Genomic DNA, 23,714 nt, shown 5'->3' with positions numbered 1-23,714 from the left:
ATAATTGTAAATTTCTCTGTTTCCCCTCTTAGTTTTTATCAGTTTTTGCTTCATGTATTTTAAAGGTCTGTTATTAGGCATATACACATTTAGGATTTTTATGTTTTCTTGGTGAATAGACCCATCATGTTATGTCCTGTCTGTTCCTGGTATAATATTCCTTATCCTCAAACCTCCTTTGCCTGATATTTGTATAGGCATTCCAGATTTCTCTGATTAGTGTTTTTATATTATGTCTTTTTAGATCTTTTTACTCTGAATGTATGTGTATCTTTATGCCTCACAGATATCATGAGTTCAGTTCCAGACCACCACAATAAAGCAAATATTTCAATAAAGCAAGTCACACTTTTTTGGGGGGGGGTTTTCCCGTGCATATAAAAGTAATGTTACACTATACTATAGTCTGTTAAGTGTGCTGTAGCATTATGTCTAACAATACTTTATTGCTAAAAATGCTAACCACCATCTGAGCCTTCAGCTGGTGGAGGGTCTTGCCTTGATGTTGAGTGCTGTGGACTGATCAGGGTGGGAGTTGCTGAAGGGTGGGGTGGCTGTGGGCATTTTTAAAAGAATAAGACAGCAGTGAAGTTTGCTACATTGATTGACTGACTCTCCTCTCACAAACGACTCTATGTAGCAGCGATGCTGTTTCATAGCATTTTGTCCACAGTGGAGCTTCTTTCAAAAGCGGAGTCAATCTTCTCAAACCCTGCTGCTGCTTATCAACTAAGTTTATGTAATATTCTGAATCCTTTGTTGTCATTTCTACAGTCTTCACAGCATCTTCACCAGTAGATTCCATCTCAAGAAACCACTTTCCTTCCTTATCAGTAAGAAGCAACTCCTCATCTGTTCAAGTTTTATCATGAGATTACAGCAATTCAATCATATCTTCAGGTTCTACTTCTAATTCTAGTTTTCTTGCTGTTTCTTCCACATCTGCAGTTATTTCCTCCACTGAAGTCTTGAACCCCTCAAAGTCATTCATGAGGATTGGAATCAACTTCCAAACTCCTGCTAATGTTGATATTTTGACCTCTTTCCATGAATTACAAATGTTCTTAATGGCAGCTAGAATAGTGAATCCTTTCCAAAGTTTTTCAACCTACTTTGCCCAAGTCCATCAGAGGAATCACTATATATGGCAGCTATAGCCTTATGAAATGTATTTCTTACAAGGACTTGAAAGTCGAAATTATGTTTGATCCACGGGCTGCATAATGGATTGTTAGCAGGCATGAAAACAACATTAATCTTGTTGTACATCTCCGTCAGAGCTCTTGGGTGACGTGGTGCATTGTCAGCGAGCAATCATATTTTAAGATGAATCTTTTTTTCTGAGCAGTAGGTCTCCACAGGGAGCTTAAAATATTCAGTAAACTGTTTTGTAAACAGTATGTAAACTGTATGCTGTTATACAGGCTTTTTTGTTCCATTTATATATAGAGCACAGACAGAGTAGATTTAGCATAATTCTTAAGGGCCCTAGGATTTTCGGAATGGTAAATGAGCCCTGGCTTCAACTTAAAGTCACCAGCTGCCTAACCAGAGAGTCAGCCTATCCTTTGAAGTTTTGAGGCCAGCACTGACTTTCTCTAGCTATGAAGTCCTAGATGACATCTTTCAATAGAAGGCTGTTTCATCTACATTGAAAATCTGTGGTTTAATGTAGCCATCTTCCTTAATGTTCTTAGCTAGATCCTCTGGATAACTTGCTACAGCTTCTACATCAGCACTTACTGCTTCACCCTGCACTTTTATGTTATAGAGATGGCTCTTTCCTTAAACCTCATGAACCAACCTCTGCTGGCTTCAAACTTTACTCTGCAGCTTCCTCACCTCTCTCAGCCTTCACAGAACTGAAGAGTTAGGGCCTCGCTCTGGATCGGGCTTTGGCTTAAGGGAATGTTGTGGCTGGTTTGATCTTCTATCCAGACTACTCAGACTTTCTTCCTATCAGCAATAGGGCTGTTTTGCTTTGTTATCATTCATGTGTTCTCTGGAGCAGCACTTTTAATTTCCTTCAAGAACTTTTCCTTTGCATTCATTTGCAACTTGGCTAATTGTTCAGCACTAGAGGCCTAGCTTTCGGCCTACCTTGTCTTTCAACATGCCTTCCTCACGAAGCTTGATCACTTTTTGCTCTTGATTTAAAGTGAGAGATGTGTGACTCTTCCTTTCACTTGAACACTTATAGGCCATTGTATGGTTATTAATTGGCCTAATTTCAACATTGTTGAATCTCAGGGAATAAAGAGACCTGAGGAAAGGGAGAGAGACAGGGGAACAGCCAGTCAGTGGAGCAGTCAGAACACACGCAAATATTTATCAATTAAGTTCACCTTCTATGTGTGTGGTTCGTGGCACCCCAAAACAATTACAATAGTAACATCAAAGATCACTGATCTCAGATCACCATAACAAATATAGTAATAATGAAAAAGTTTGAAATATTGAGAGAATCACCAAAATATGACACAGAGACATGAAGCGAGCAAATGCTGTTGGGAAAATGGCACCAGTAGACTTCCTTGAAGCAGCGTTGCCACAAACCTTCAATTTGTTAAAAAAAACAAAAACAAAAAAACCCCATCACAATATCTGCAAAGGGCAGTAAAGCAAAGCACGATAAAATGAGGTATGCCTGTATTTAGATGGTTCCTTGCAGACAGCATATAATTGGTTCTCACTTTTTTAATCCAATCCTGTGGTTTCTTTTTATTAAGATTTAAACTATTCACATTTAATGATTTGTTTTTCCTTTGTAAAATTTTCTTTTGTACCATTTATTGTCCTTTGTTTTTGTCCCATCATTCTTCCTGTTTTTCCTGTTTCTTATCTCATTTTGGATTATTTATGATTCCATTTTATTTCTTTTTACTCTCTCTCCTCTCTCATTATTTATTTATTCATGTTTGTTTATTTTTGTGGTTCCTTTAGGGTTTACAGTATAATTCTTTATCACATCTACCTTCATATTTTTATTGCACCACCTCATGTATAATGTAAGCACCTTACAGTATGCCTGTATTCCCTCCCTCATCCTTTATGCTGTTATTCTTATGCTTTACTTCTACATATGATGTCAGCAGAATATATGTATAATTTTTTTTTACTTTAGCAAATCAACTATATTTTAAAGTTTTAAAAATGAGGGGGAAAATGTCTTTTTATACTTGTATGTATTTTTACCAGTTTCATCATTCTTCATTTCTTTGTACAGAACCAGAGTGCTAGCTATCTGCTATCATACTTCTGCCTGAAGAACTTTCTTAATGTTTCTTGTGGTACAGGTTGGCTGGCAAAAAATTCTTTCAGTTTTTGTCTGGAAAAGTCTATTTCTCCTTCATTTTTTTCCATCCCTTGAATTATGAATTCTGGTGAAATATACATAACACAAAATTTACCATCTTAACCATTTTTGCGTATACAGTTCTGTGGTATTAAGTACATTCATATTGTTGTGCAGCCATTGCCACCATGCTTATTCACAAAACTCTTCATTGTGTAAAACTGAAGCACTATACCTGTTAAACAGTCACTCCCTGTTCCCCTTTCCCCTCAGCCTCGAGCAGCCACTATTGTACTCTCTGTGTGAATTTGACCACTCTGTATCTCATTTGAGTGGACTCATACAGTACTTGTCCTTTTGTGACAGGCTTATTTCACTTAGCATATTGTTCTCAAGGTTCATTCACAATGAGCATATGTTAGAATTTTCATCCATTTTAAGACTGAATGATATTCCATCTTATGTATATTCCACATTCTATGTATTCATTTATCTGTCAATGGACAGTTGGTTGCTTCCATCTTTTGATTTTTATGAATATGCTTCTGTGAACATGGATGTACAAGTATCTCTTTGCATCTCTACTTTCAGATCTTGTGGTTGTATCCCCAGAAGTGTTACTGCTGAATCATATGGTAATTCTAACTCTAACTTTTTGAGGAACTCACATACTGTTTTCTCTTGTGGCTGCATCATTTTATATTCTTATCATCAGTGCAAATCAGGGTCCCAGTTGCTCTATATCCTCACTAACACTTGTTATTTCTGTGATTTTGATAGTAGTCATTCTAATGGGTGTGTCTCCTTCATTTTTGAAAGATTCTTTTGCTGGGTATAAAATTTTGAGTAAATAGGTTTTTTTCCCCCAGTATTTTTACTTAAAGATACCATTCCATTATCTTCTGACTTGCAGAATATCTGCTGCCATTCTTAATCTGTGTTTCCCTGTATATAATGTTTTCTTTCTCTCTGGTTGCCTTCAAGATTTTCTCCAATAGCAGCTTGACTATTATATGCCTAACATTTTTTGTTTTTTGTTTTTTCCCTATTGCATTTATCCTGTCTGGGTTTCTCTCAGCTTCTTGGATTTGTGGTTTGTTGTCTTTCATTAATTTTGGAAAACTCCCAGATACAGTTATTTTTAACTATATCTTCTGCTTCATGTGTTTTCTCCTTGGAACTCTAATTATAAATGTTAGACATAATTGTAACGCTTAGATGTAACCTCAGCTCCCTAATAAGCTCAAGAAAGTTATGATTTTGTAGTTTATGTTGCTTTTCCTCCCACCCTATTTGGATGGGCACAACTTTCTCTTGTGGCTTTCTGCATCCTAAGTGAAAGCAGAACTGAAAAATCAGTATAGGTACAGGCTTTCAAACCTGACAGATTTTAATAGTCCAAGGAACTAAATGGAAAGCTGTTTTAGACAGAGTGATCAATATTCAAAAAGTTAACCCTGAAAGCTCCCCTTACAGGTTTCAAATCATACTTGCTAGTTATGATATAGAGGTTATTGTGGGAATAATTTTCCTGATTCCTTCCTCTCATGAGGCAGGAAAAGTACTATTTCATTGGAGGTATGGATTGGTGTAGTATCTTTGCCTGGACCAGGTTTGGTATGTCCTTTCAATTAGGGATTTTTTGATGAGTCTTCAAAGGGCCCACATTAAAGGTTATAGTATATAACATTCTATAAGTATGTTCCACACTTTGTTTTGTACCAGTATGCAAAGGAGAATATTTGATATTCCCTCACAATGTATTTCCTACTCTCTTCTTAATAAATGTTACCAATGGTCTTTCTGTATGTTTGAAAATGTCCACAAAAAAAAAAAAGCAAAAAAAACTTTTCTGTAAGTTTTAAATTTTATTTTAAAATAAAGGAACTTGAAAAAAATCTCCTTTGCACATATTAGATTTGAGATGCCTATCAGACTCGTAAGTAGAAAATGTCATGTGAGAAAGAGGGTGTATGAGTCTGAAGCTCCAGATACACCAGGATTCAAGATAGAATTTGGAGGAATCATTATCATATAAATGGTATCAAACTGAAAGTTCTCACCTGGCGAGATGTCAACATTGAGAGAAAGGGACTGAAAGTAAGTAAGCAGAGAGTGGAATAAAACCAGGAGAGTCTGTGACACAGAAGTCAGAAAGAGAACATGTTTCAAGATGAAGAAAGTGGTCAAATGTAGGAGTATGATGAGGGCAGGGAATTTTAAGTGAGGCCTATGGACTTGGGCAGTAGATTTGGAAACCATCAGCTGGTAAATGGTTTGGGAAGTCTTCACTGTGGACACCTATGGATAGTAGGTAAAGTGAGAAGGAGGCAGAGGGAGGCATGAGAGGTAAGCAGAGTGTGTTCATAAAATATTCTGTCTGCATATTTGAATTTATGCAGACCAAATTTTCTGTATGTGGGTATCATTAAGTCTCTAAGCACTGGAAATCCGTTTGTTTTTCTGCTCCCAGAGGAGTTTTAAACAAACAAAAATGCTTGTGTTTCAGGAAATCTGAATTGTAAGAGCTGTGTATTAGAAGAGCAGCTGACAGTTACCATGACAGTTTGATAGTAGTTAGGTTTATGGTAATACATCTAATCCCTTTCTGAAATCTTAGCATGCCTTTGGAATGAGATATCATTCATGTAAAATTCCATCATAGTAGAGTAACAGGATTTGTGTATCCTACCACATACCATCAACTGACTAGATACCATCTTAAAGTCTTTTTATAGAAGCCGTTGCAATAAAGAATCAAATGTAGTTTACATTTTCAACACTTTCATACGCACTGGGAAAAGCAGAGGTATAAACCAAATGCTTTCATTAAGATCAGCTCTTTGGGAAGGGAGGGGACCCCAGCTTTATCTTAAAACATTATACTGGAAGGAAATTGATTTAAATGGATTCACCATAAAACTAGACAGAGAACCTCATTTTATTCATTGCATTAAGACCCACGCCAGCATTGCTTCATCTTTGGCATTTGCTATATCCTGTTTTGTTAAGTTAAAAAGCAGCTCTTATTTAATGCAGTGATCTTAAATTTATTGATTGTACACTTTGTTAGTAAAAAGAAATTTCTGAACATCCCCGCTCTGAACGCTATTTAAAATTTGTTTCTTTAAAGTGACTACAGCTACCACTGTTCTAATATAATCCATGTATTATAAAGAATACACAGAATACGGACGTTTGAAAAGGATGTGGGAAAAAAATGAATCATCTTGTAAACTTCCTGACTATATATGCCATGGACAGACCATTTGTCTTTTTCAAGACATGGAACTTGGATCTTTTCTCTCTGATTATGGTTGTCATGTGTCTTTTAAGTTCTTGTGTATGCTATCTGAGCAGTTTAAAAGAACTGTAAATCAGGATCAGGAGAAAACTTTTATATTCATGGTTAATATTAATCCAGGACCTCATATAATGCAAGTTTTTCTACTCAGAGGAACCATGACTAAGCGAACAAAACCTGTAATATTTTTTATCATTGTTTGTCAGTGCAGTCCATAATTTAAAAGTTTGAAATCATAATGGTTAATTTAAAAGTTTTATTATGAACATTAATTTTAATACACTTGTTTTTCTTTCAGATGACATCAAAGTATCAGTAAACGATTTTATCATCAAGGCAGCAGCTGTTACCCTTAAAGTAAGTAGCAAACCCCAAATAATTTTGGCTTCCAAAGTAGTCTCACATCTTGGGATTTTAGATAATAAATAGAACTCTTATTTTTAAGTGACAAAAATTTTACAGTTTTAATGCTAAATATATTCTGTTATTTAATCTCACTCAGTTTTGCAGATGGAGAAACTGAGAATCACAAAGGCTTACAACTAATTACAGCAGAATAAAGACCATTTATTCTACAAATACTAATTGATCCCCTAGCATGTGCTAAATACTAGAGATATAATAGTGAGCAAAAGCCTGCATATTTTCTGCTCTCATGGGGCTTATATTCTAGTTGGGAGAGGCAAACAAATATATATGTCAGATAGTGAAAGTGCTGAGGAGAAAAAGAAAGCAGGTTAAGGGAACAGAAGAACTAGAGGTGTTATTTTCAAAAGTTAGCCGAGGAAGGCTTCTCTGGCAGGATGATAATTGAGACAAGTCCTGTGGAAAGAGAGGGAGAAAACCATGTAGAGATGTGGTAGAAGATGCTCCAGGCAGAGGGAACAGCAAACACAGAGGCTGTGAGGAGTGGATCGTGTCACCCAGAGACATGGTGCTGGGGATGAAGTGTGCCTGGAGTGGAATTAGTGAGACTAGGAGGGTAAGAGATGAGATTAAACATAAAAAGACGAGGGAGAGGGGCTAAGGGGGTCCCGAAGTACACGAGGCCTTGGTGACCATGGGAAGGAGGAGGAATTTTATTACAAATGAGAAGGAAGTCTTTGGAGGGTTTTGAGCGAAGGATTAACATGATCTGACTTAAAACTTTAAAAAGAAAAAGGAGAGCCTGCTGCAGCGGTTGTGTGGAACACAGCTTGCGGAGAGGCAAGGGTGGAAGTGGTTACATTTCAAAGGCAGAACCACCAGGGTTTGCTGGTGGATTGGATGTGGAATGTGAGAGAAAGAAGGACAAGGGTTTTGGTCCAAGCAGTGGAAGGAATGGAATTTCCCATGTGCTAAGACTGGGAGAGGAGCAGGTTTGAGGCAGGGAATCTAGACTTCAGTTTTGGACAAAGTAAGTTCAGGAAACCTCATAGTGTCCCAGTGGGGTGGCAGGAAGGCAGGTGAACGTCAGAGCCTGCAGTTCAGTGAGGTGTCCGACTGGAGATGTAAATCCAAAGCCCAGGCTTCCTGAATCCCTGCTCAGCACCATTTGCTGTCATGCCTTCTTTCTATAACTACGCTATTTTCTGCATCACTGCTTACTAAGTGCTGTATTTAAAGTATTTTTGTAAGGAGTTTATTTTTAGTTCTTGGAGAGCACAACTATAGAGAATTTTAAAGGCATGCCTTTTCAGTCGTTTGGTATCTCAGTGTTCGTATGTTTTTTCTCTTTGGACCAAATAATATTTTGATTTATATTAACGATCTTCTAATTATGAATCATTCTTGCCTTCTTCAAGTGAGTCTCTAGTGGTCCATTAACTATTTGTTAAGATTTCATTTTATAATTTTGTATCAGAAACCATAAGTAATTGTAATTTAAATTGTGTGCTTGCTTTTTCAGACTTTTCTTTTTTCTAAATCATTTGCTTCATAAAATGAATTTGGTTGTGTTTTTCCCTTTCCTTTCTCTGTGCTTGTTTCAGTATCACAAAGATTTGTATTTCTTGAAGTTTTATAGAATTGACCAGTAAAACTATCGGAGCCTAGTGCTATTTTGAGGAAGGGGCCTTGGCAGCTTTCCCATTTTTTTCCCCTATAATTATCAAGCTGTTTGGTTTTCAGCTTTTTCTTGAATCAATTTTAGAAATTTACATATTCCCAGGAAATCATTCATCTCACCTGGATTTCCAAACTTATTAGCCTAGAGTTATTTGAATTTGTTTCTTATAATTATTTTAATGTCCTCAATGCCTGGGTTTATTCTGAACTGTCTCACTTTTATTATTGCATATTTGCTTTATCACTCCTTTTACATTGTTTCATTATGTGTTCCCTCCTTCTTTTCCCTAGGTTTATTTTGGTTAGAAATATCTTGTTAGAAACTTGAATGTGTAATTCATTATAATTATTTTTTATTAATAAGAAAGTTTAAGATGAATTTTCCTTTGAATACAACCTAGGCTTTATCCTAGAGGTTTTTGTTACATAACTTTCTAATTAAATTTATTTGCCAGACGTTCTTCATTTGTGAGGGTTTGTTTGTTTTGTTTTGTTTTCTTCTTTTACTTCATTGTCCATGAAGAATTTAAAATCTTCTGGGAGATTGGGACTTTATTATTTTGACACAGTGGCATTGTTGAATGAAAGAGTTGAGCCTTGAAAGAAGAAGTGAAAATTGCAGTTGAACAGTGGTGAAATAGAAATGAGTGTAGCATAAGAATGAGAAGCCTGAGTAAAGTGGAAATTCATCTTAGGGGAGTGGTCAGGAGCAAAATTAGATTGGATGGAATCAAATTGTGGATTGCCATGCTTAAATGACATGCTGGGAGGCTTGGGTCTCACTCTGCAGAAAGCAATGAATTTTTGAGAAGAGAAATTAGTTTTTGATATCTGTTTTTCAGCATCATTTTCTCCAGTGATGTCTGGCAACATTATCAATACACACTGTTTCCAGGCATTTAGTCATCTCCCGGTTTTTTTCATCCTCAGTGTAGTTGTATGTATATTAAATATATACATGCTCATATATAGTATGTAGCATATGTTTATGAAGCCTAGGAAATCTCTCTTAAATAGGGAAGTCATTTATTAAGGGCCTACTAATATTTCCCAGGGCTGCACTAGAAAGTCAGGCTTCCTCATGCCATAGAAGTAATGTGGTTGGATGTCACTACCCCTCTGCCCTCCCCTCTTCTCCTCAAGATCATGTCGGTCATCATATGAGACAGGAAGGTTAACAAACGTTAAATACTTCCTAGCAATTAGGTTTAACAAAGGAAGCCCTTTTCTTAACCATGATATAAAGAGATCAAAACATGTGTACATCATCAGAATTTCCTCAGGCTTGCTTCAAAAAGGATGGTATGTTTAATTATTCTTCCCAAACATAAAAGATATTTAATATAGAGGTCCAAACCACTTTTTTCAAATCGAAGTTTTATTTATTTCCTTCAGTCTAGCTATATTCCCTTTCAAAACTACATAATAATGTTAGTTATTTTTCCATAACAAACTTGGTCTAAAGCCACTTCTTTAGCAACATTTTTCTCTACTTCTGCTTTCTAGCAAATGCCGAGTGTTAATGTAAGCTGGGATGGAGAGAGCCCAAAGCAACTGCCCTTTATTGACATTTCAGTGGCTGTGGCAACAGATAAAGGGTTAATTACACCAGTCATCAAAGATGCTGCTGCTAAGGGTCTGCCAGAGATCGCTGACTCTGTGAAGGTAGGTTAGCATACTCTGCCACGCTGTGAGATCCTTGCATGTGCATGTACGTAATGTATATTTCTGGTGTTTCCAAGTGCTTATCAGTTACGTATATAGACTTTTAAGCTTTTATCCAGGTACAACCCATTTTAAGAACATTTAACATTTAAAAATTCAGAAATAACATGTGTACAAGTTAAGGCCAGCTGTGTTCAAGTTGGCTGCTTTGTTTCCCAAAGTCTATAATGCAACTCTAGAGATGGTATTTTAGATAAATTTTAAAATTAAAGCTGAAACTATATCTCTATCAAAGTGGTAATGGACAGACCTCACTTTTCACAGCATTTTATTCTTAGAAGTTTATTCATTTCCTCTCTACAGTCGAGACCACTAGAAGTACTTGGTATTCCAGAAGCGAAAACGCTTTCTTTTTCCTGGGGTCCAATATGGAAGAGTCGGCTCTCACCAAAAACATCACATTGAATGGCAGAACGCAGGCAGTAGGCCAGCTTCAACAGTTTTAAGAGGCAGAGGCAAAGTTTAGCTCCTTAGTACCCAGTAAATTTGTTGAATAAATTAGTAAGGCATGTGATATATTTTAGAAGTATTTGCTAGTCAGCTTGTATTATGTCTTGTCAACTGGATGGTTCAGGAAACATGAGCTTTGATTTTTACGTTCACACTCCCGGGAAATACCAGTGAGAATTAGTTACTTTCAAAACCAATGATCCTCATCAGAATCTATTCTTATTCCACACTCTTAGGCATTCGTTGACAGGAATATCCTGCTGATGTTTTGGGTCTATAGAGATTTTCTTAAAGTGTATTTATTACGTGTGCTTATCATCTGTTGTTGTTGTTTTTTTTTAATGAATATGTTTTTTATTTGTTGTAGCCTGGTAACTCATCAGGATGTGTTATGATCATCTGCCTTTAGAGAAATGCCTTTTAAAGTTCATGTGATACGTGCTTGTTCAGATCATGTGAAGTTATTATATTGCTTAAGGCAGGAGAAATGCATTTGTAGATTGTCCTCTCTACTTCTAATATTCCAAGGACTATACAAGTCTAAATTCATCTCTTATTTTTTTCATTCTGGATCTAAATAGTTTTGTAAGTAACTATATCCAAATAATATAAATCTGTAATCGATTCATTTGGCAGTAAGTCACAGTGATATGTTGAGATCGTTTTTTTGATTTTTAAAGAATGTTTTATTTTTCAAAAATTAAATCATCTATGGTTCAAAATTAAGTAGTTTTCAGTGGGGATTGTAATTGTACCTTTTGTTAGCTATACAATATAGAATATTAAGTAAACCCCAGATTTATATCATCTACCCAATGACAGTAGCTTATCTCTGTTGTCCCCCTCATAAAGTAATTCTTCATTAATTTTTCGTATGTAAAGACTCAGTCTCTGTCCCCTTGCTTTTGAAGCATTGAAAAATAAAAATTAAGATGTGTGGTTAATTCCAAGTAGAGGGAAATTCAACTACTTTTCCTCATATAGCTCTCAGAGTGTTATCTGTCTTTCGCTCTAAGGTTTTAGACATCAGTTTTGTCAAGGGTGTAGTGAAATTACTACATTTTTACATTCCTTGTAGCAGGGTAGACTAGCTCACAGGAAATGTTTTAGCTATAGGATCAAGAACCAAAAAAAAAAGTTCATTTTCTAGGGCTTTGTAATTCCATTTCTGAGAATTTATATGAAGGAATTCAAAAGAAACAAATGAACCAAATTACAACACTAGGAAAATGACTAAATTGTGGCAGGTGCAGTATTTAGAATGTTAAACAGACATTTAAAAATCAGTTGCAAAGACTAACAATACAGAAGATGCATATAATACTGAAAAGTAACTATAAAATTCTCTGGTTTTTTTAACAACTGTTTGAAGTTATATATATGTTATGGGTGAAAAAGAAGCAAACACTGAAATGAAAATCGATGCATTGGTTGTGAGATTGTTGCCGTTGAATAATTTATTTAAAAGCTACTAGAGTAACAAGAAAGGCTCTTCTAATACTTTGTCTTACAAGAAAAAATTTTATAGGCAAAATGGAATACTTCACTGTATATATAAAAACCACTGAAACATTCTGCATAGTGTACAAGGTAATTCCAATATTTGAAGAATTTTTAAAGGGAAATGATTTTTCTAGAGTTCTGATTCACATGTGTATAGCTTCTTGGATTATCTATGCTCTAACTTACTCATTTTTTTAAGTGTGTTAGAGAAAATTTTATATATATAATTTTAAAATATATATATATATATATACACACACACACGTATGTATATATAGTCTCTTATAAAGTCAGGTCAAGGCATATCAAAGATGAGAGTGTACCCTATAAACATATTTTTAAGTGACAAAATCAGCCATATAATGTAGTGTTGGTTGTCATGCTCTGTTTGTATTTTTCTCAGGCTCTATCAAAGAAAGCTAGAGATGGAAAATTGTTACCTGAAGAATACCAAGGAGGATCTTTTAGGTAAAATTTAAACTTAATTATTTGTAGCATCAGACATAAGACTTATGAAGTCCTTGTTAACCTGTTTTCATTTATTTTCTGAAGCATTTCTTTAAAAATTTAAGCTAAATATCATACTTTATTTAGACAAGAGAATATGTGAAAATGTTCTTCAGACAGTTAGTCTTTGATATGAATCAAAGCTAGTAGGAAGCCATTAGGGTTAGCTAGTTAACCCATTTAGATGTTCATAGAATGACATTCAGGGTCTGACATACAATAGATTTATAAACGTCAACTATTTTTTTTCTACTTGTGATTTATTTTAAGGTCCTTTGGGGTAAAATATTAACACATAGACTCCTGAGTTATTATCAGCTCTATTTTTGTTTATAACTTACAGTACAGTACACAGAGTGTAGCTGCAATGTTTTATAAAGTGAAGAAAGCTGTGTAACCAACCAAAGCAGGATAATAAACATTATCTGCATCCCATAAGCCTCCCTTTACCCTTCCTAATTCTCACCCCCTTGAGGGTAACCATGATTCTGAAAATTATCACCGAAGTTCTTGTTTTGCCAACTTTGATCTTTACATAAATACATATTTTTCAGTGTCTGACTTCTTTCGCTCAACATTAATGTCTGTGAGGTGAACCATGCATGTAGTTGTGTGAAGCAGTCATTTATTTATTATTGCGTTATAGTATTCTGTAGTATGCTGTATAAATATGCTAGTGTCCATTTCACTGTTGGGCATTTGTGTTGTTTACAGTTTGGTGCTCGTGAACATTTTTGTTAGTGTCTTATGGTGACTATATGTACATATTTTTGTTGTATAGACCTGAAAGTAGAATTGCTGGGTTTATAGCTTTGGTAGATCCTGCCAGATAGTTTTCCAAAATGGTTCTACCATTTTTTTCTTCCATCAACAGTGTATGAAGAATTCCCGTTGCTTCATATTCTTGTTAACTCTTAATATTATTAGGTTTTAAATTTTAATGAATCTTGTTGTGTGTAGTGGTACTCTTTGTGATCAGAGAAATGCAAATTAATGATGTTGAATACTGTTTTCATTTATCTGTCAGCCATTTGGGTATCTGGTAACTCATCGGATAAAATACCTGTTGAAGTCTTGTGTCTATTTTTAAAAATGTTTTATAGTAGTTCCTTTTTCCTGATACACAGACTTTTATAGGATATATATTATTTGAAATACCTTTCCCACTTTGTACCTTGCCTTTGAAACTTTCTTGATGGTGTTTTTTAATGAACAGAAGTTCTGAATTTTAATAAAATCCTATTTATCAGTATTTTTCTTTATAGTTAGTACTCCTTGTTTTCTGCTAGGAATTATTGTCTATCCCAGAGTCATGAAGTTATTCTTCTGTGTTAGCTTCAGAAGCTTTGTAACTTCTCACATGTAGGTTGCAATTCATCTGAAATTAGATTTTTGTCTTTGATATGGAAGTAAAGGTCACGATTCTCTTTTTTTTCCCCTTTGTGGATAATTAATGGACTAAGCCTCAATTATTGAAAAGATTACTACTTCTCTGTAGCATTGAGAAGGTAACCAAGTGTGTTTGGTCCTTTTCTGTATTCTCTCTCCTTTTCAATTGACCTGTTTGTCCTTCCCTTGCTTAATACCAGCAAACTATAACTTGATATATGATAATGAAAGTCTTCCAAATTTGTTCACCATCAAGATTGTCTTTCCTGGCTTTGTACTTCCAAATAAATTTTAGAATCAACTTGTCATTTTTCACACACACACACACACACACACACACACACTAATCTTGCTCAGATTTTTATTGGGATTGCATTGAATTGTTTGATCAATTTAAGTTTAAGGAGAATTGACATCCTTATAGCGTTGAGGCTTCCAGTGAATGAGCGTGGTATAAACCATTGTTTACTTGTTCTTTGATTTCTTTCAGTTGTGTTTTATAATTTTTTGTTTAGAGGTCTTATATATGTTTCATTAGATTTAGTCCTAGATATTTTGTATACTATTGTAAATGGTATTATTTTCTAATGAAAGCAACTTGTATATAGATATAAATTTTTATATTGACTTATTATCTAGTGACTATGCTAAATTCATTTATTAATCTTACTAGTTTATCTATAGAGGCTTAGATTTTCTTTGTACACAATCAGTTCATCTGTGAATAATAAAGTTTAATTTCTTTTTTCTAGTCTTCATACCTTCTATTTCTTTTCCTTGCCATATTCCTCTGCCTAGGACTTCGAGTTCAATGCTGAATAAATGTTTATATTAGATACAATATTTGTGTGTTGATACTTGCTTTTTTGATCCTACTGTAAATGGTATTCTTTGTCTTTGGTCTTTGAGTAACTTGGAATAAGGTTCTGTGGCACAGTTTTTTAATAAAGTAAAAATATATGACTCAGGGAAAGGGTTCTTTGATTAAGGACATGCCATCTTCAGAGCTTTTTGTTTTCCCCTAGTATTTCCAATTTGGGGATGTTTGGCATCGATGAATTTACTGCAGTGATCAACCCTCCTCAGGCCTGCATTTTGGCTGTTGGGAGATTCCGACCTGTGCTGAAGCTCGCTCAGGATGAAGAGGGTAATGCCAAACTGCAGCAACACCAGCTCATAACGGTCACAATGTCCAGTGACAGCCGAGTGGTAGATGATGAACTGGCTACCAGGTTTCTGGAAAGTTTTAAAGCAAACCTGGAGAATCCTATCCGACTTACCTAATCCTCAAAGATGAGAAGTTGGTCTTTGGCTTAGTTAATTGTATCATTGTTACTGAGAAACATACACTATAGGAAAACAATTAGGTATTTAAGTGTAAAGTGAATGAAATGTTTATTTAGGGTGAAAGAGTTTGACCTGAGTTGTCTTCATTTTCAGTTTGGGTTCAGAGTTATATAAATAAATAACAAACTGTAACTAATGGAAGGAAGAGAACATTTGGTTAGTCAGATGCATTTTTAATTTAACCACTGGTGCTGTACAAAAGGGATGTTCAGCTAGATGTAAATTAAATTAGATATTTGGCTCATTGGAGCATTTTAGAATATTTGAGGATGTATGATAAGTTGTAAAAGCAAAAAATTTTAGAACTCTACCTTAATTGTGTTGAAATTAGAAGTGGTCTTCAAAGAGATGCCCATTAATGTAGCAGTGGGACGTCACTTTTATAAGCACTGCTCTAGATGTACTTGAACAATTTAGTATGTACAGAAGTTTATTCTGGATACTAGCAGATAAATAAGAGTCACTCTGTATTAGGGGTTGTGGCAACATTATTGAATTTTTTATGTATATAAAGCCATATGTTTTAGAGTGGTTTCTATCAGTCTTATTTTACACTTCTGTGACACTGTGAACTAAAGAAGAAGAATTAAAAAGAATCAAAGCTGAAGAAAGAGACCAAAATATTTTGTTTGCTTTGATAATAAACTACAGTGAAAACATCTAAACCTTCAGAAATAAACTGCTCACCTTCATACTGAGTTGGGATATATTAAAGTAAGTTATGCTATTTCCTACCTAACATTTTAAGTTAGTGTTGATTTAAACACATGTTGTTACTTAGTGCATTTTAATCAAGTTTATACTGTGCAATAAAATATGAGAAAATATAAAAATTTCTATTGTATTTTAAATGTCATGACACAGAAGTTTAGTACCTGGATGTATATTAGTAATTTCCCTGGAATAGCTTAAAAGGGATTCTGCAGGAGGAGAGAAGGAATTTAAAATCACAGTTAACCCTTGTGAGGGTGAGGGGAGCTGATCCCAAGCAGTTGAAAATCTGCGTTTAAGTTTACAGTTGGTTCTCGTATCCATGGTTCTGCATCTGGGGATTCAATCAACCGGGGATCAGGTAGTACTATACTAGGTATTTACTGAAAAAACTCCACGTGTAAGTGGACATGCACAGTTCAAACTCGTTGTTCAAGGGTCAACTGTAATATGACATTAGGAAAAAATGGATGTGAAATGTAAAACCTCAGAAAGAATAGAAGGCCTGTGAAGCAGGTGAGAACTATCCTTTTTATTCCATTGATAATATGAAAATTTGACTAATTGTTGTAAAGGTTAGAAGAGCTTATTTCTCTCTTTTAACAACTCTGCTACGACTGACAAGCTAACTGTAACTGGAATTGGATGGTGATTTAATTAACTAGTCACAGAGCCGTGTTACTCTCTGCTGATGAGAATCACCAGAAGAAAGACTATGTGGTACAAGTTGTATGCTATGACATGATGAACTACTTACGCTCTAACAAAAGAGCTTTCTAAAATAGTTAAGAGCCCCAGTATATCAATTGCTAAGAAGTTGCTTAATCCAATTAGTTTTGACAAGCTATTCTTTAAAAATAGTCTTCAAAACTTTTGTCATATTACTGAAAATTGTAACCAAATGCTGTTTTCAAAATAACTTTCATGAGTTACATTATTTTCAATCAGTTTTAACTGAAATTATTAATTTTTTTTTTCTAATTTTTAAATCTGAGCAATAGAACGTGAGACAGCTGTAAATCACCCTTGGCTTGGAGTTCTGTTTTTCCAATGGACTGACACGCTTAAACTGTAGTGCATCTGTTTCCCTGTAGGTGAAATGGGTGGTGATACCCGCCCCTGCCTGCCTTACAGAGCTGACATGGACTGCACAGGAGAAATGCTCTGTAAATTCAAGACATTTTAATTCTTCATGGACATCACAGCCAGGCTTTTCATATAATCAGTTGCTTCTCATGGTTTGACTTTTCATGGTTTGACTTCTCAGCTGTTGGAACAAATGCCCGTTCATTCTGACCAAAAAATATTTTCTATACTATTTCTATACTGCTTAGGTTTATGTAAGAAAATCGTCATTTCTAAAAATAGTTCTGTTGCAGCGTGAGGTCAGAGAATAACACTGATTTGAGAAAGGGGTATGGTGTCTTGACTGGGATCCTTAAACAGAGGATGAACTGTGTGCTGTATGAGCAGGCTGTCTTCCACGTTATAAATTTATACTTACTTGTAGTACTGATAGGGATCACACTGAGAGCATATGAAAATGAAATTTTATACCTTTTTTTTTTTTTTTTTCTTATTTAAACAAGGAAAATGACCAAAATGTTGGGAAGACTTCTAAGGAAAAGGCAACACACATTCTAGTTAACGCTTGGGCATGAAAATATCAATGAATATTAAAATTTATAAGTCAAAACGGCCCTGCTTCTCCCTGATTGCGACTTCGAGTTAACATCTTCAGGCACAGTTCACTGTCTATTTTGTGGCAGATTAAAATCTTCAGTATACTGCTGGCCAGACTCCTTTGTTTGAAACATTACTAAGAAATTGATACATACTGGTATAAGTGTTTTATATACATGTCAAATGGAACTTCTATTTTCAGATTTTTTTTTTTCCTTCCTGCATTTTAGACTTAATTTCACACTAAATTGTACAGGCCAGATATTTGGGCATTATGCTAAAAGTAAAACTAGTTTCCTAACCTTTTATTGAAAGATAGGTGGTGCTGTGAGTTAATATATTGTAGTTAGAGTGTGGGAGAAAAATAAAACTGACAATTCTCAGTTTTCAAGGAAAATTTGTCCTTATTACTCATTGCATCATGGTGGACTTTTTCTCAGGTGAAGTGAGGAAATGAAAGAACCAAGCATATTGCTGGTAAGAATTAACCATTATTTTAAATGGTGACGTTATTAATGGGAAACTTTTGTTGACTTTTGAAAAAGGCAGTAACAGGGCAGAATTACTTTCAAGTTAATCTGGCCACAATATGCAAGGTAGGTCAAAATGGAGAGGACAGCCATCAGCAGGACCAGCTGGAAGCTTTTGCTATAATGAAAGTGTCCATTGGTTAGATTCTGTACCAGGTCAGGGGCTTTAAAGATGGGAGAAACTTAAGAATATTCGACATGTTCATTTGCTGTGTATATTATGAATATATGTGGGGTTGGTGTGTGCTATCGGATAATGCAGCAACAGTGATGCAGTTTCCCAGTCCAAAACACCACCCTCCATGGCCCCCATCACCAGTGTACAAAAGGTTAAGATTCTGATAAGTTATGTACAGCAAGTGGTATATTTCAGGAAACATTTAAGCTTTTTGTAAATGGGAAACACAACAGTTTTCTAATAAAATCATTTGAAATAGTTTTGTGGATTTTTAAAATTTATTTTCTAGTGTCTGTTGATTTCAAGAGATGGGGCCGGGGAGGACTGAAGGAAGGTGTGGTTTGTCTAGACTTGTAATATTGAAGACACCATTGAATTGAAATTGTAGGGTACAAAGATGTATTTTGAAAAACCATTTGCCTCTGTTAGTGGCAGTCTTTTATTTCTTTGACCATACAAAGTTTACTTTCACATTTACTTACTTATATTTTTTGCAACAAATCCAAGCAACCTTATTCTTCCTAGCAAAGTGGCTACTTTTTAAACCTCTAATTTAACCTCTTCTATATATGATATATACAGTTAAGAGAAACTTGGGCTTTTATTAAAAGTTGAGAAATTATAGCAAAATCATTAATTAGTCATGATTTTCCTTTATTCACACCTAAAGTAATTTATTTTTTCTGAAATTTCTTAGTCTATGAAATTACTACTATAACTAAAAAAATAGGTCTTTTAAAGATAAGGCTACTGTGGTCAGATTAAATTATATTAGTCATAGCACTTTATAAAGCGTGAAGTATTATATGAATATGTTAAATTTTTAATCACATAAATTGCACTTGTTCTACACTTATGGCATTTATCAGGCAGCTATAATTTATTATTTACTTAATAAATTACTATCCTTATCGAATGGAGCTACTGGTCTTTAGTACATACTTCATTTCCCAAGTTTGCATGCTTAAGTCAAGAGTATTTTAAGCCTAGTTTCAACTTTATCTGTAAACTACTGTGCTTTTGGTAAAAACTTTATCTCTGTGCCTCAATATTCTCTTACCTATAAAATGAGGAAACAGGAGGGAAAATCATACTAATGGTTGCTTACCTTGTTTAATCTTCTCAGTTTTATAAGGTAGGTATATCTTACTTTATAACCATCATCACAAGACAGGATAAGGAAAGAAACTCAGGGATTATGTTATTTGGCCAAAGGCACACAGCTCAGAAGCGCCACAACTGGGATTTGAACCTAGGTCTTTGTAAGTGCCAAACTTCAAGCTCACCACACTGCAGTATGTAACTTTCTAGGTTGTGTTATTGCTGCAGGTATAGTTCTGTACTAACAGATAGCATATTCTACTTGCAATAATTGGAAGGTCCTGTTCTTCAATAATAAAATGTGTCTACTACATGGCCACTCTTTTTTTTTTTTTTTTTTTTTTGCGGTACGCGGGCCTCTCACTGCTGTGGCCTCTCCCGTTGTGGAGCACAGGCTCCGGAGGCGCAGGCCCAGCGGCCATGGCTCACGGGCCCAGCCGCTCCGTGGCACGTGGGATCCTCCCGGACCAGGGCACGAATCCGCATCGCCTGCACTGGCAGGCGGACTCTCAACCACTGCGCCACCAGGGAAGCCCTCCCTACATGGCCACTCTTAATTCATATTTCTCTGTAGTGTAGTAGTTCGCTTTGTGCCTTTCTGGTGATTGATGCAGAAAGTGCTGAGGAATTTTTGTTTTCATTATGGACAACTATTAACCTGCCATGCTGAAGTTAAGGGTTGTAACTTCTATCTCCAAATAGAAGGCTTAGGAAAATAGAAGCTTAAAAAAAAATTAGGGGCTTAGTTTCTCTAAGGATAAAAAACATGATATAGGACATTTTACTTTAATAAATATCTTTGGTCCGAGTTCAGAGCCAAAGGTAATTAATTACCTCAGTTTTTATTTTGGAAGCTCCAGGCTTCTATATTGACAACTGTATCTCAGGGTGAAGCCTTCTATATTGACCCACCTTATCAGTCAGCATCCAGTATTTGCAGCCCACTGGGTGTTGGAGAAGTTCATTGCATTGCCCAGGACAGATCTGTCTGCAGTCGCCAGGGAACTATGAAGCCACCCTCCAGGGCGCGGGTCAGCCTCAGCTGAGAGGGTCACCGTGCCACTGCGGGTGGGAGGCCTGGAGCACCTGCTGTTTGTGTGGGGAGAGCCATGTGGGAAGGTAGTCATCAGGCTGAGCTGGGGCTGCCATTCTGGGCACAAGGCAGGGGCAAAGCATCACTGGGTGTTCTACGCCCACTGAGCAGTCCGGCAGCAGCTAGAATTTGGCAGTGTCTCCCAGGCGCCTTCTCAGAAACACTGTGCTTGCTGTAAAGGAGAACTGCTTAGAAGAATCATCGATTAGTGCAGAAGTTCAGAGCAGGCATTGAAGGGTACAGTTGAATCTGAGAAATTAATTAGTGGCTGGCACAACAACCCAACCAGATAGGCTGGGAAATAAAATGCGATCTTGTAATTTGGAATAACTCCAAATGATAAGACATCTTAGTAAGGGATAGCAGTCTATGTTAGATCTACTTTGTGGGTAGGAGTTATTTCAAATAAATTCCCCTGTTAGGTGAAACATTGATTAAAATGTGAAACAAAAGAAGATGTTGAGATATTATTCATTCAACAATGGTGAGCATCTACTGTGTGTTGGCACTGAGGATTCATAGTAATGGCCCTTACCCTCAAGCAGCTTAAACTACAGATAAATGAAATGCAATTCAGAGTTGCAGTAATCAGAGTCTGTGCATAGGACCTGGGCTGAGAGGCCAGTGTCACAGAGGAGGTAACATTTGAACCAGGTTTTTACATTACTGGTTATGACCAGCTCCTTACGGTTTCTGGTTTCTCTAATTTTAGTAACCAAATATTTAGCACTTGTTGTACAAGCTCAGCAGTTCATTTTCCATGACCTTGACTCAGTACCTGTACCTATTACTATAATAACTTTAATCCCAGCAAAGCTTAGAAACTTAGTTGGGAGGAAAGCTACCTAGTGGCAAGTTGCATGGGCAGAGAGAACTTTACACACTACTGCTCGCAAAGAAAATATTCTTTGCCAGCTCATCATGCCTAAAGAAAGAGACTGAGTTTGGAAGAAACGGTCACGCTTTGTATGATGGAAATGTGTTTCATGCCTCCACTCCTCCTACCTCTTCTCCAGGCCCGACTTTTTTGAAGGTGTCTTGTGTGTGCAAACGCATTTTATTAATAGAATAAGTCATCTGCCAGGACAGCCACTTCTTTAGGTAAATCTTCACACCCATTGTTTTGCTTCTCAAGGGACCATCAGTCGGATTTATTTTCAGAGAATCAGGATCCTATCTTTTGAGTTCTCCAGCTGAGCAAAAACATAGGAGCAGGTAAAAATCAAGTTTTACTTTTACCATTCGGTATTTCTAATGCTAAATATCAAGGTAGTTTGTTCTTTAAATGTATTAGTTGAGAACGAATGCTTGTGAAGTGGAAGCCAACTTTACTCAGCAGTGAGCACATGCAGCTCTTGCCGTGCTACACAGCCACCACCGTTAACTAGGTTTCATTACTTAGTAAATAATTTGTGGGCATTCCATTTTGACGCCAAATCATCTGTTAATTATTGATGAATTAATAAGAATGTATCTTATCTCAACCTGTTAATTAAATACTAATTAGAATATCATGATGAGTTTCCAGGTATTCTCTTTATACCTATGCTTTGATGCAACTTTAGAAGAATGGAAATAGATGCTAAGATATATAGATGTAAGTGTTCCTGAGAGCAAACTCTGTCCTTTTAAAATTTCAATTTCAGTCATTTTTCAGAGAATGCTTAAAGTCATTATTCCTTGCAGGTGAGAGTATATGAGCCTATGAATTAGGCAAAATTGGAAACTTAGTATTCAGTGGGGTCACGGGGCTTTTGTATGTTTTGTTTCCTGAAGAGTCATCACAAGTTTGGAAAATATTGGGAGGAATAGCTTCCTAAAAAGCCTTAAAAATGGAAAAACTGGTAAAATAAATTAATGTTTTAAAAGGATCATTTGAGAAATTCTCTACAGTACTCTTATTTTCTAGGTAGATATTTCAATATAATTTTCTGGTTACCTAGTTAACTTCATTCCCACTAAGTAGATACAGACCTTTTCTTCAAACTATACGTATGCTGACCATGAAAATATAATAATACAATAGTAATAGCTAACTTAGTGTGTTTCAGGCACTGTTCTCCATGTTTTATACATGTATTATTAACTCAGAAGTTTTCATCATAACCTTGTAAGATAGGTATTAGTATTATCAGCATTTCACAAAAGACATGTTAAGTAACTTGTCTAAGATTACACAGCTAACAAGCGGCGATGACAGGATTCAGACAAGCAGGTTGGTCCCAGAGCCTCACAAGAGATTCTCCTTTTAAAAACATCAATTTAAAAGGAAATCCTGGAGGTTAGCACATTAAAAAGACTTACGAGTTGGGGAAATGCCTCTCTATTGTAGTGAAAACACCTTGCTGAACTTCTCGGTAGCACCTGCTACAGGACTATAGAAATAAGAATATTACAGAAATAAGTCTGTAGCTAAAGCCTCAGAAATCTTAATGTCCTCTAGATTTTAATATTAATGAATGATACATTCCTTTAACCTTCCGATTCACAAAGAGGTGGTAACTGGTGTGGATTAATAATTAAGGGTCCAACAGGAAAACACCTCAGTGTTCTCACTTAGAGGGCAAGTTATTGAGTGATGACCAAAAAGTTCTTTAGTTTTGCTATGAGATAACGAGCTATGGAAAAAGAAATGTCTAATAAATTTTAATTTAGTAAATGTCTCTGTGGTTGAAAGTACATGTTCTTTCCATACAGATACCAGAGCTTGGTAAGTAGAAATATCTCCTCGATTTTCCCCAGATTGTTTTGCAAGTGTCTTGAATATGTTTTTCTTTGAAGTGTATTGCTCCTCCACCCTCATCCTTACTACCACCAATGCAGTTATTAGTTTGTAAAATATAACACAAGGC

At 35.8% G+C, this 23,714-nt stretch overlaps 1 protein-coding gene across 2 annotated transcripts in view; it reads left to right on the top strand.

Moving 5' to 3' along the window:
• The window catches only part of PDHX (pyruvate dehydrogenase complex component X), a 78,676-nt gene extending 59,417 nt beyond the window's left edge, over positions 1-19,259 (top strand). Inside the window, exons 8-12 of one of the 2 annotated variants that reach the window (XR_013829575.1) lie at positions 6,898-6,956; positions 10,152-10,310; positions 12,727-12,791; positions 15,245-16,280; positions 17,372-19,259. Coding sequence is in view for 1 of the 2 variants with exons in the window: in XM_079930553.1 (XP_079786679.1) it covers positions 6,898-6,956; positions 10,152-10,310; positions 12,727-12,791; positions 15,245-15,503 (542 nt within the window). In the remaining variant the exon portion in view is untranslated. The other variant, XM_079930553.1, reaches the window with a different exon arrangement.
• Positions 19,260-23,714: the final 4,455 nt, after the last annotated feature.

This window comes from Stenella coeruleoalba, assembly GCF_951394435.1.
Source record: "Stenella coeruleoalba genome assembly, chromosome: 8".
In the NCBI taxonomy this organism is placed as follows: domain Eukaryota; kingdom Metazoa; phylum Chordata; class Mammalia; order Artiodactyla; family Delphinidae; genus Stenella; species Stenella coeruleoalba.
The sequence above is the reverse complement of the archived record's forward strand: the minus strand, read 5'-3'. Positions and strand labels throughout refer to the sequence as shown.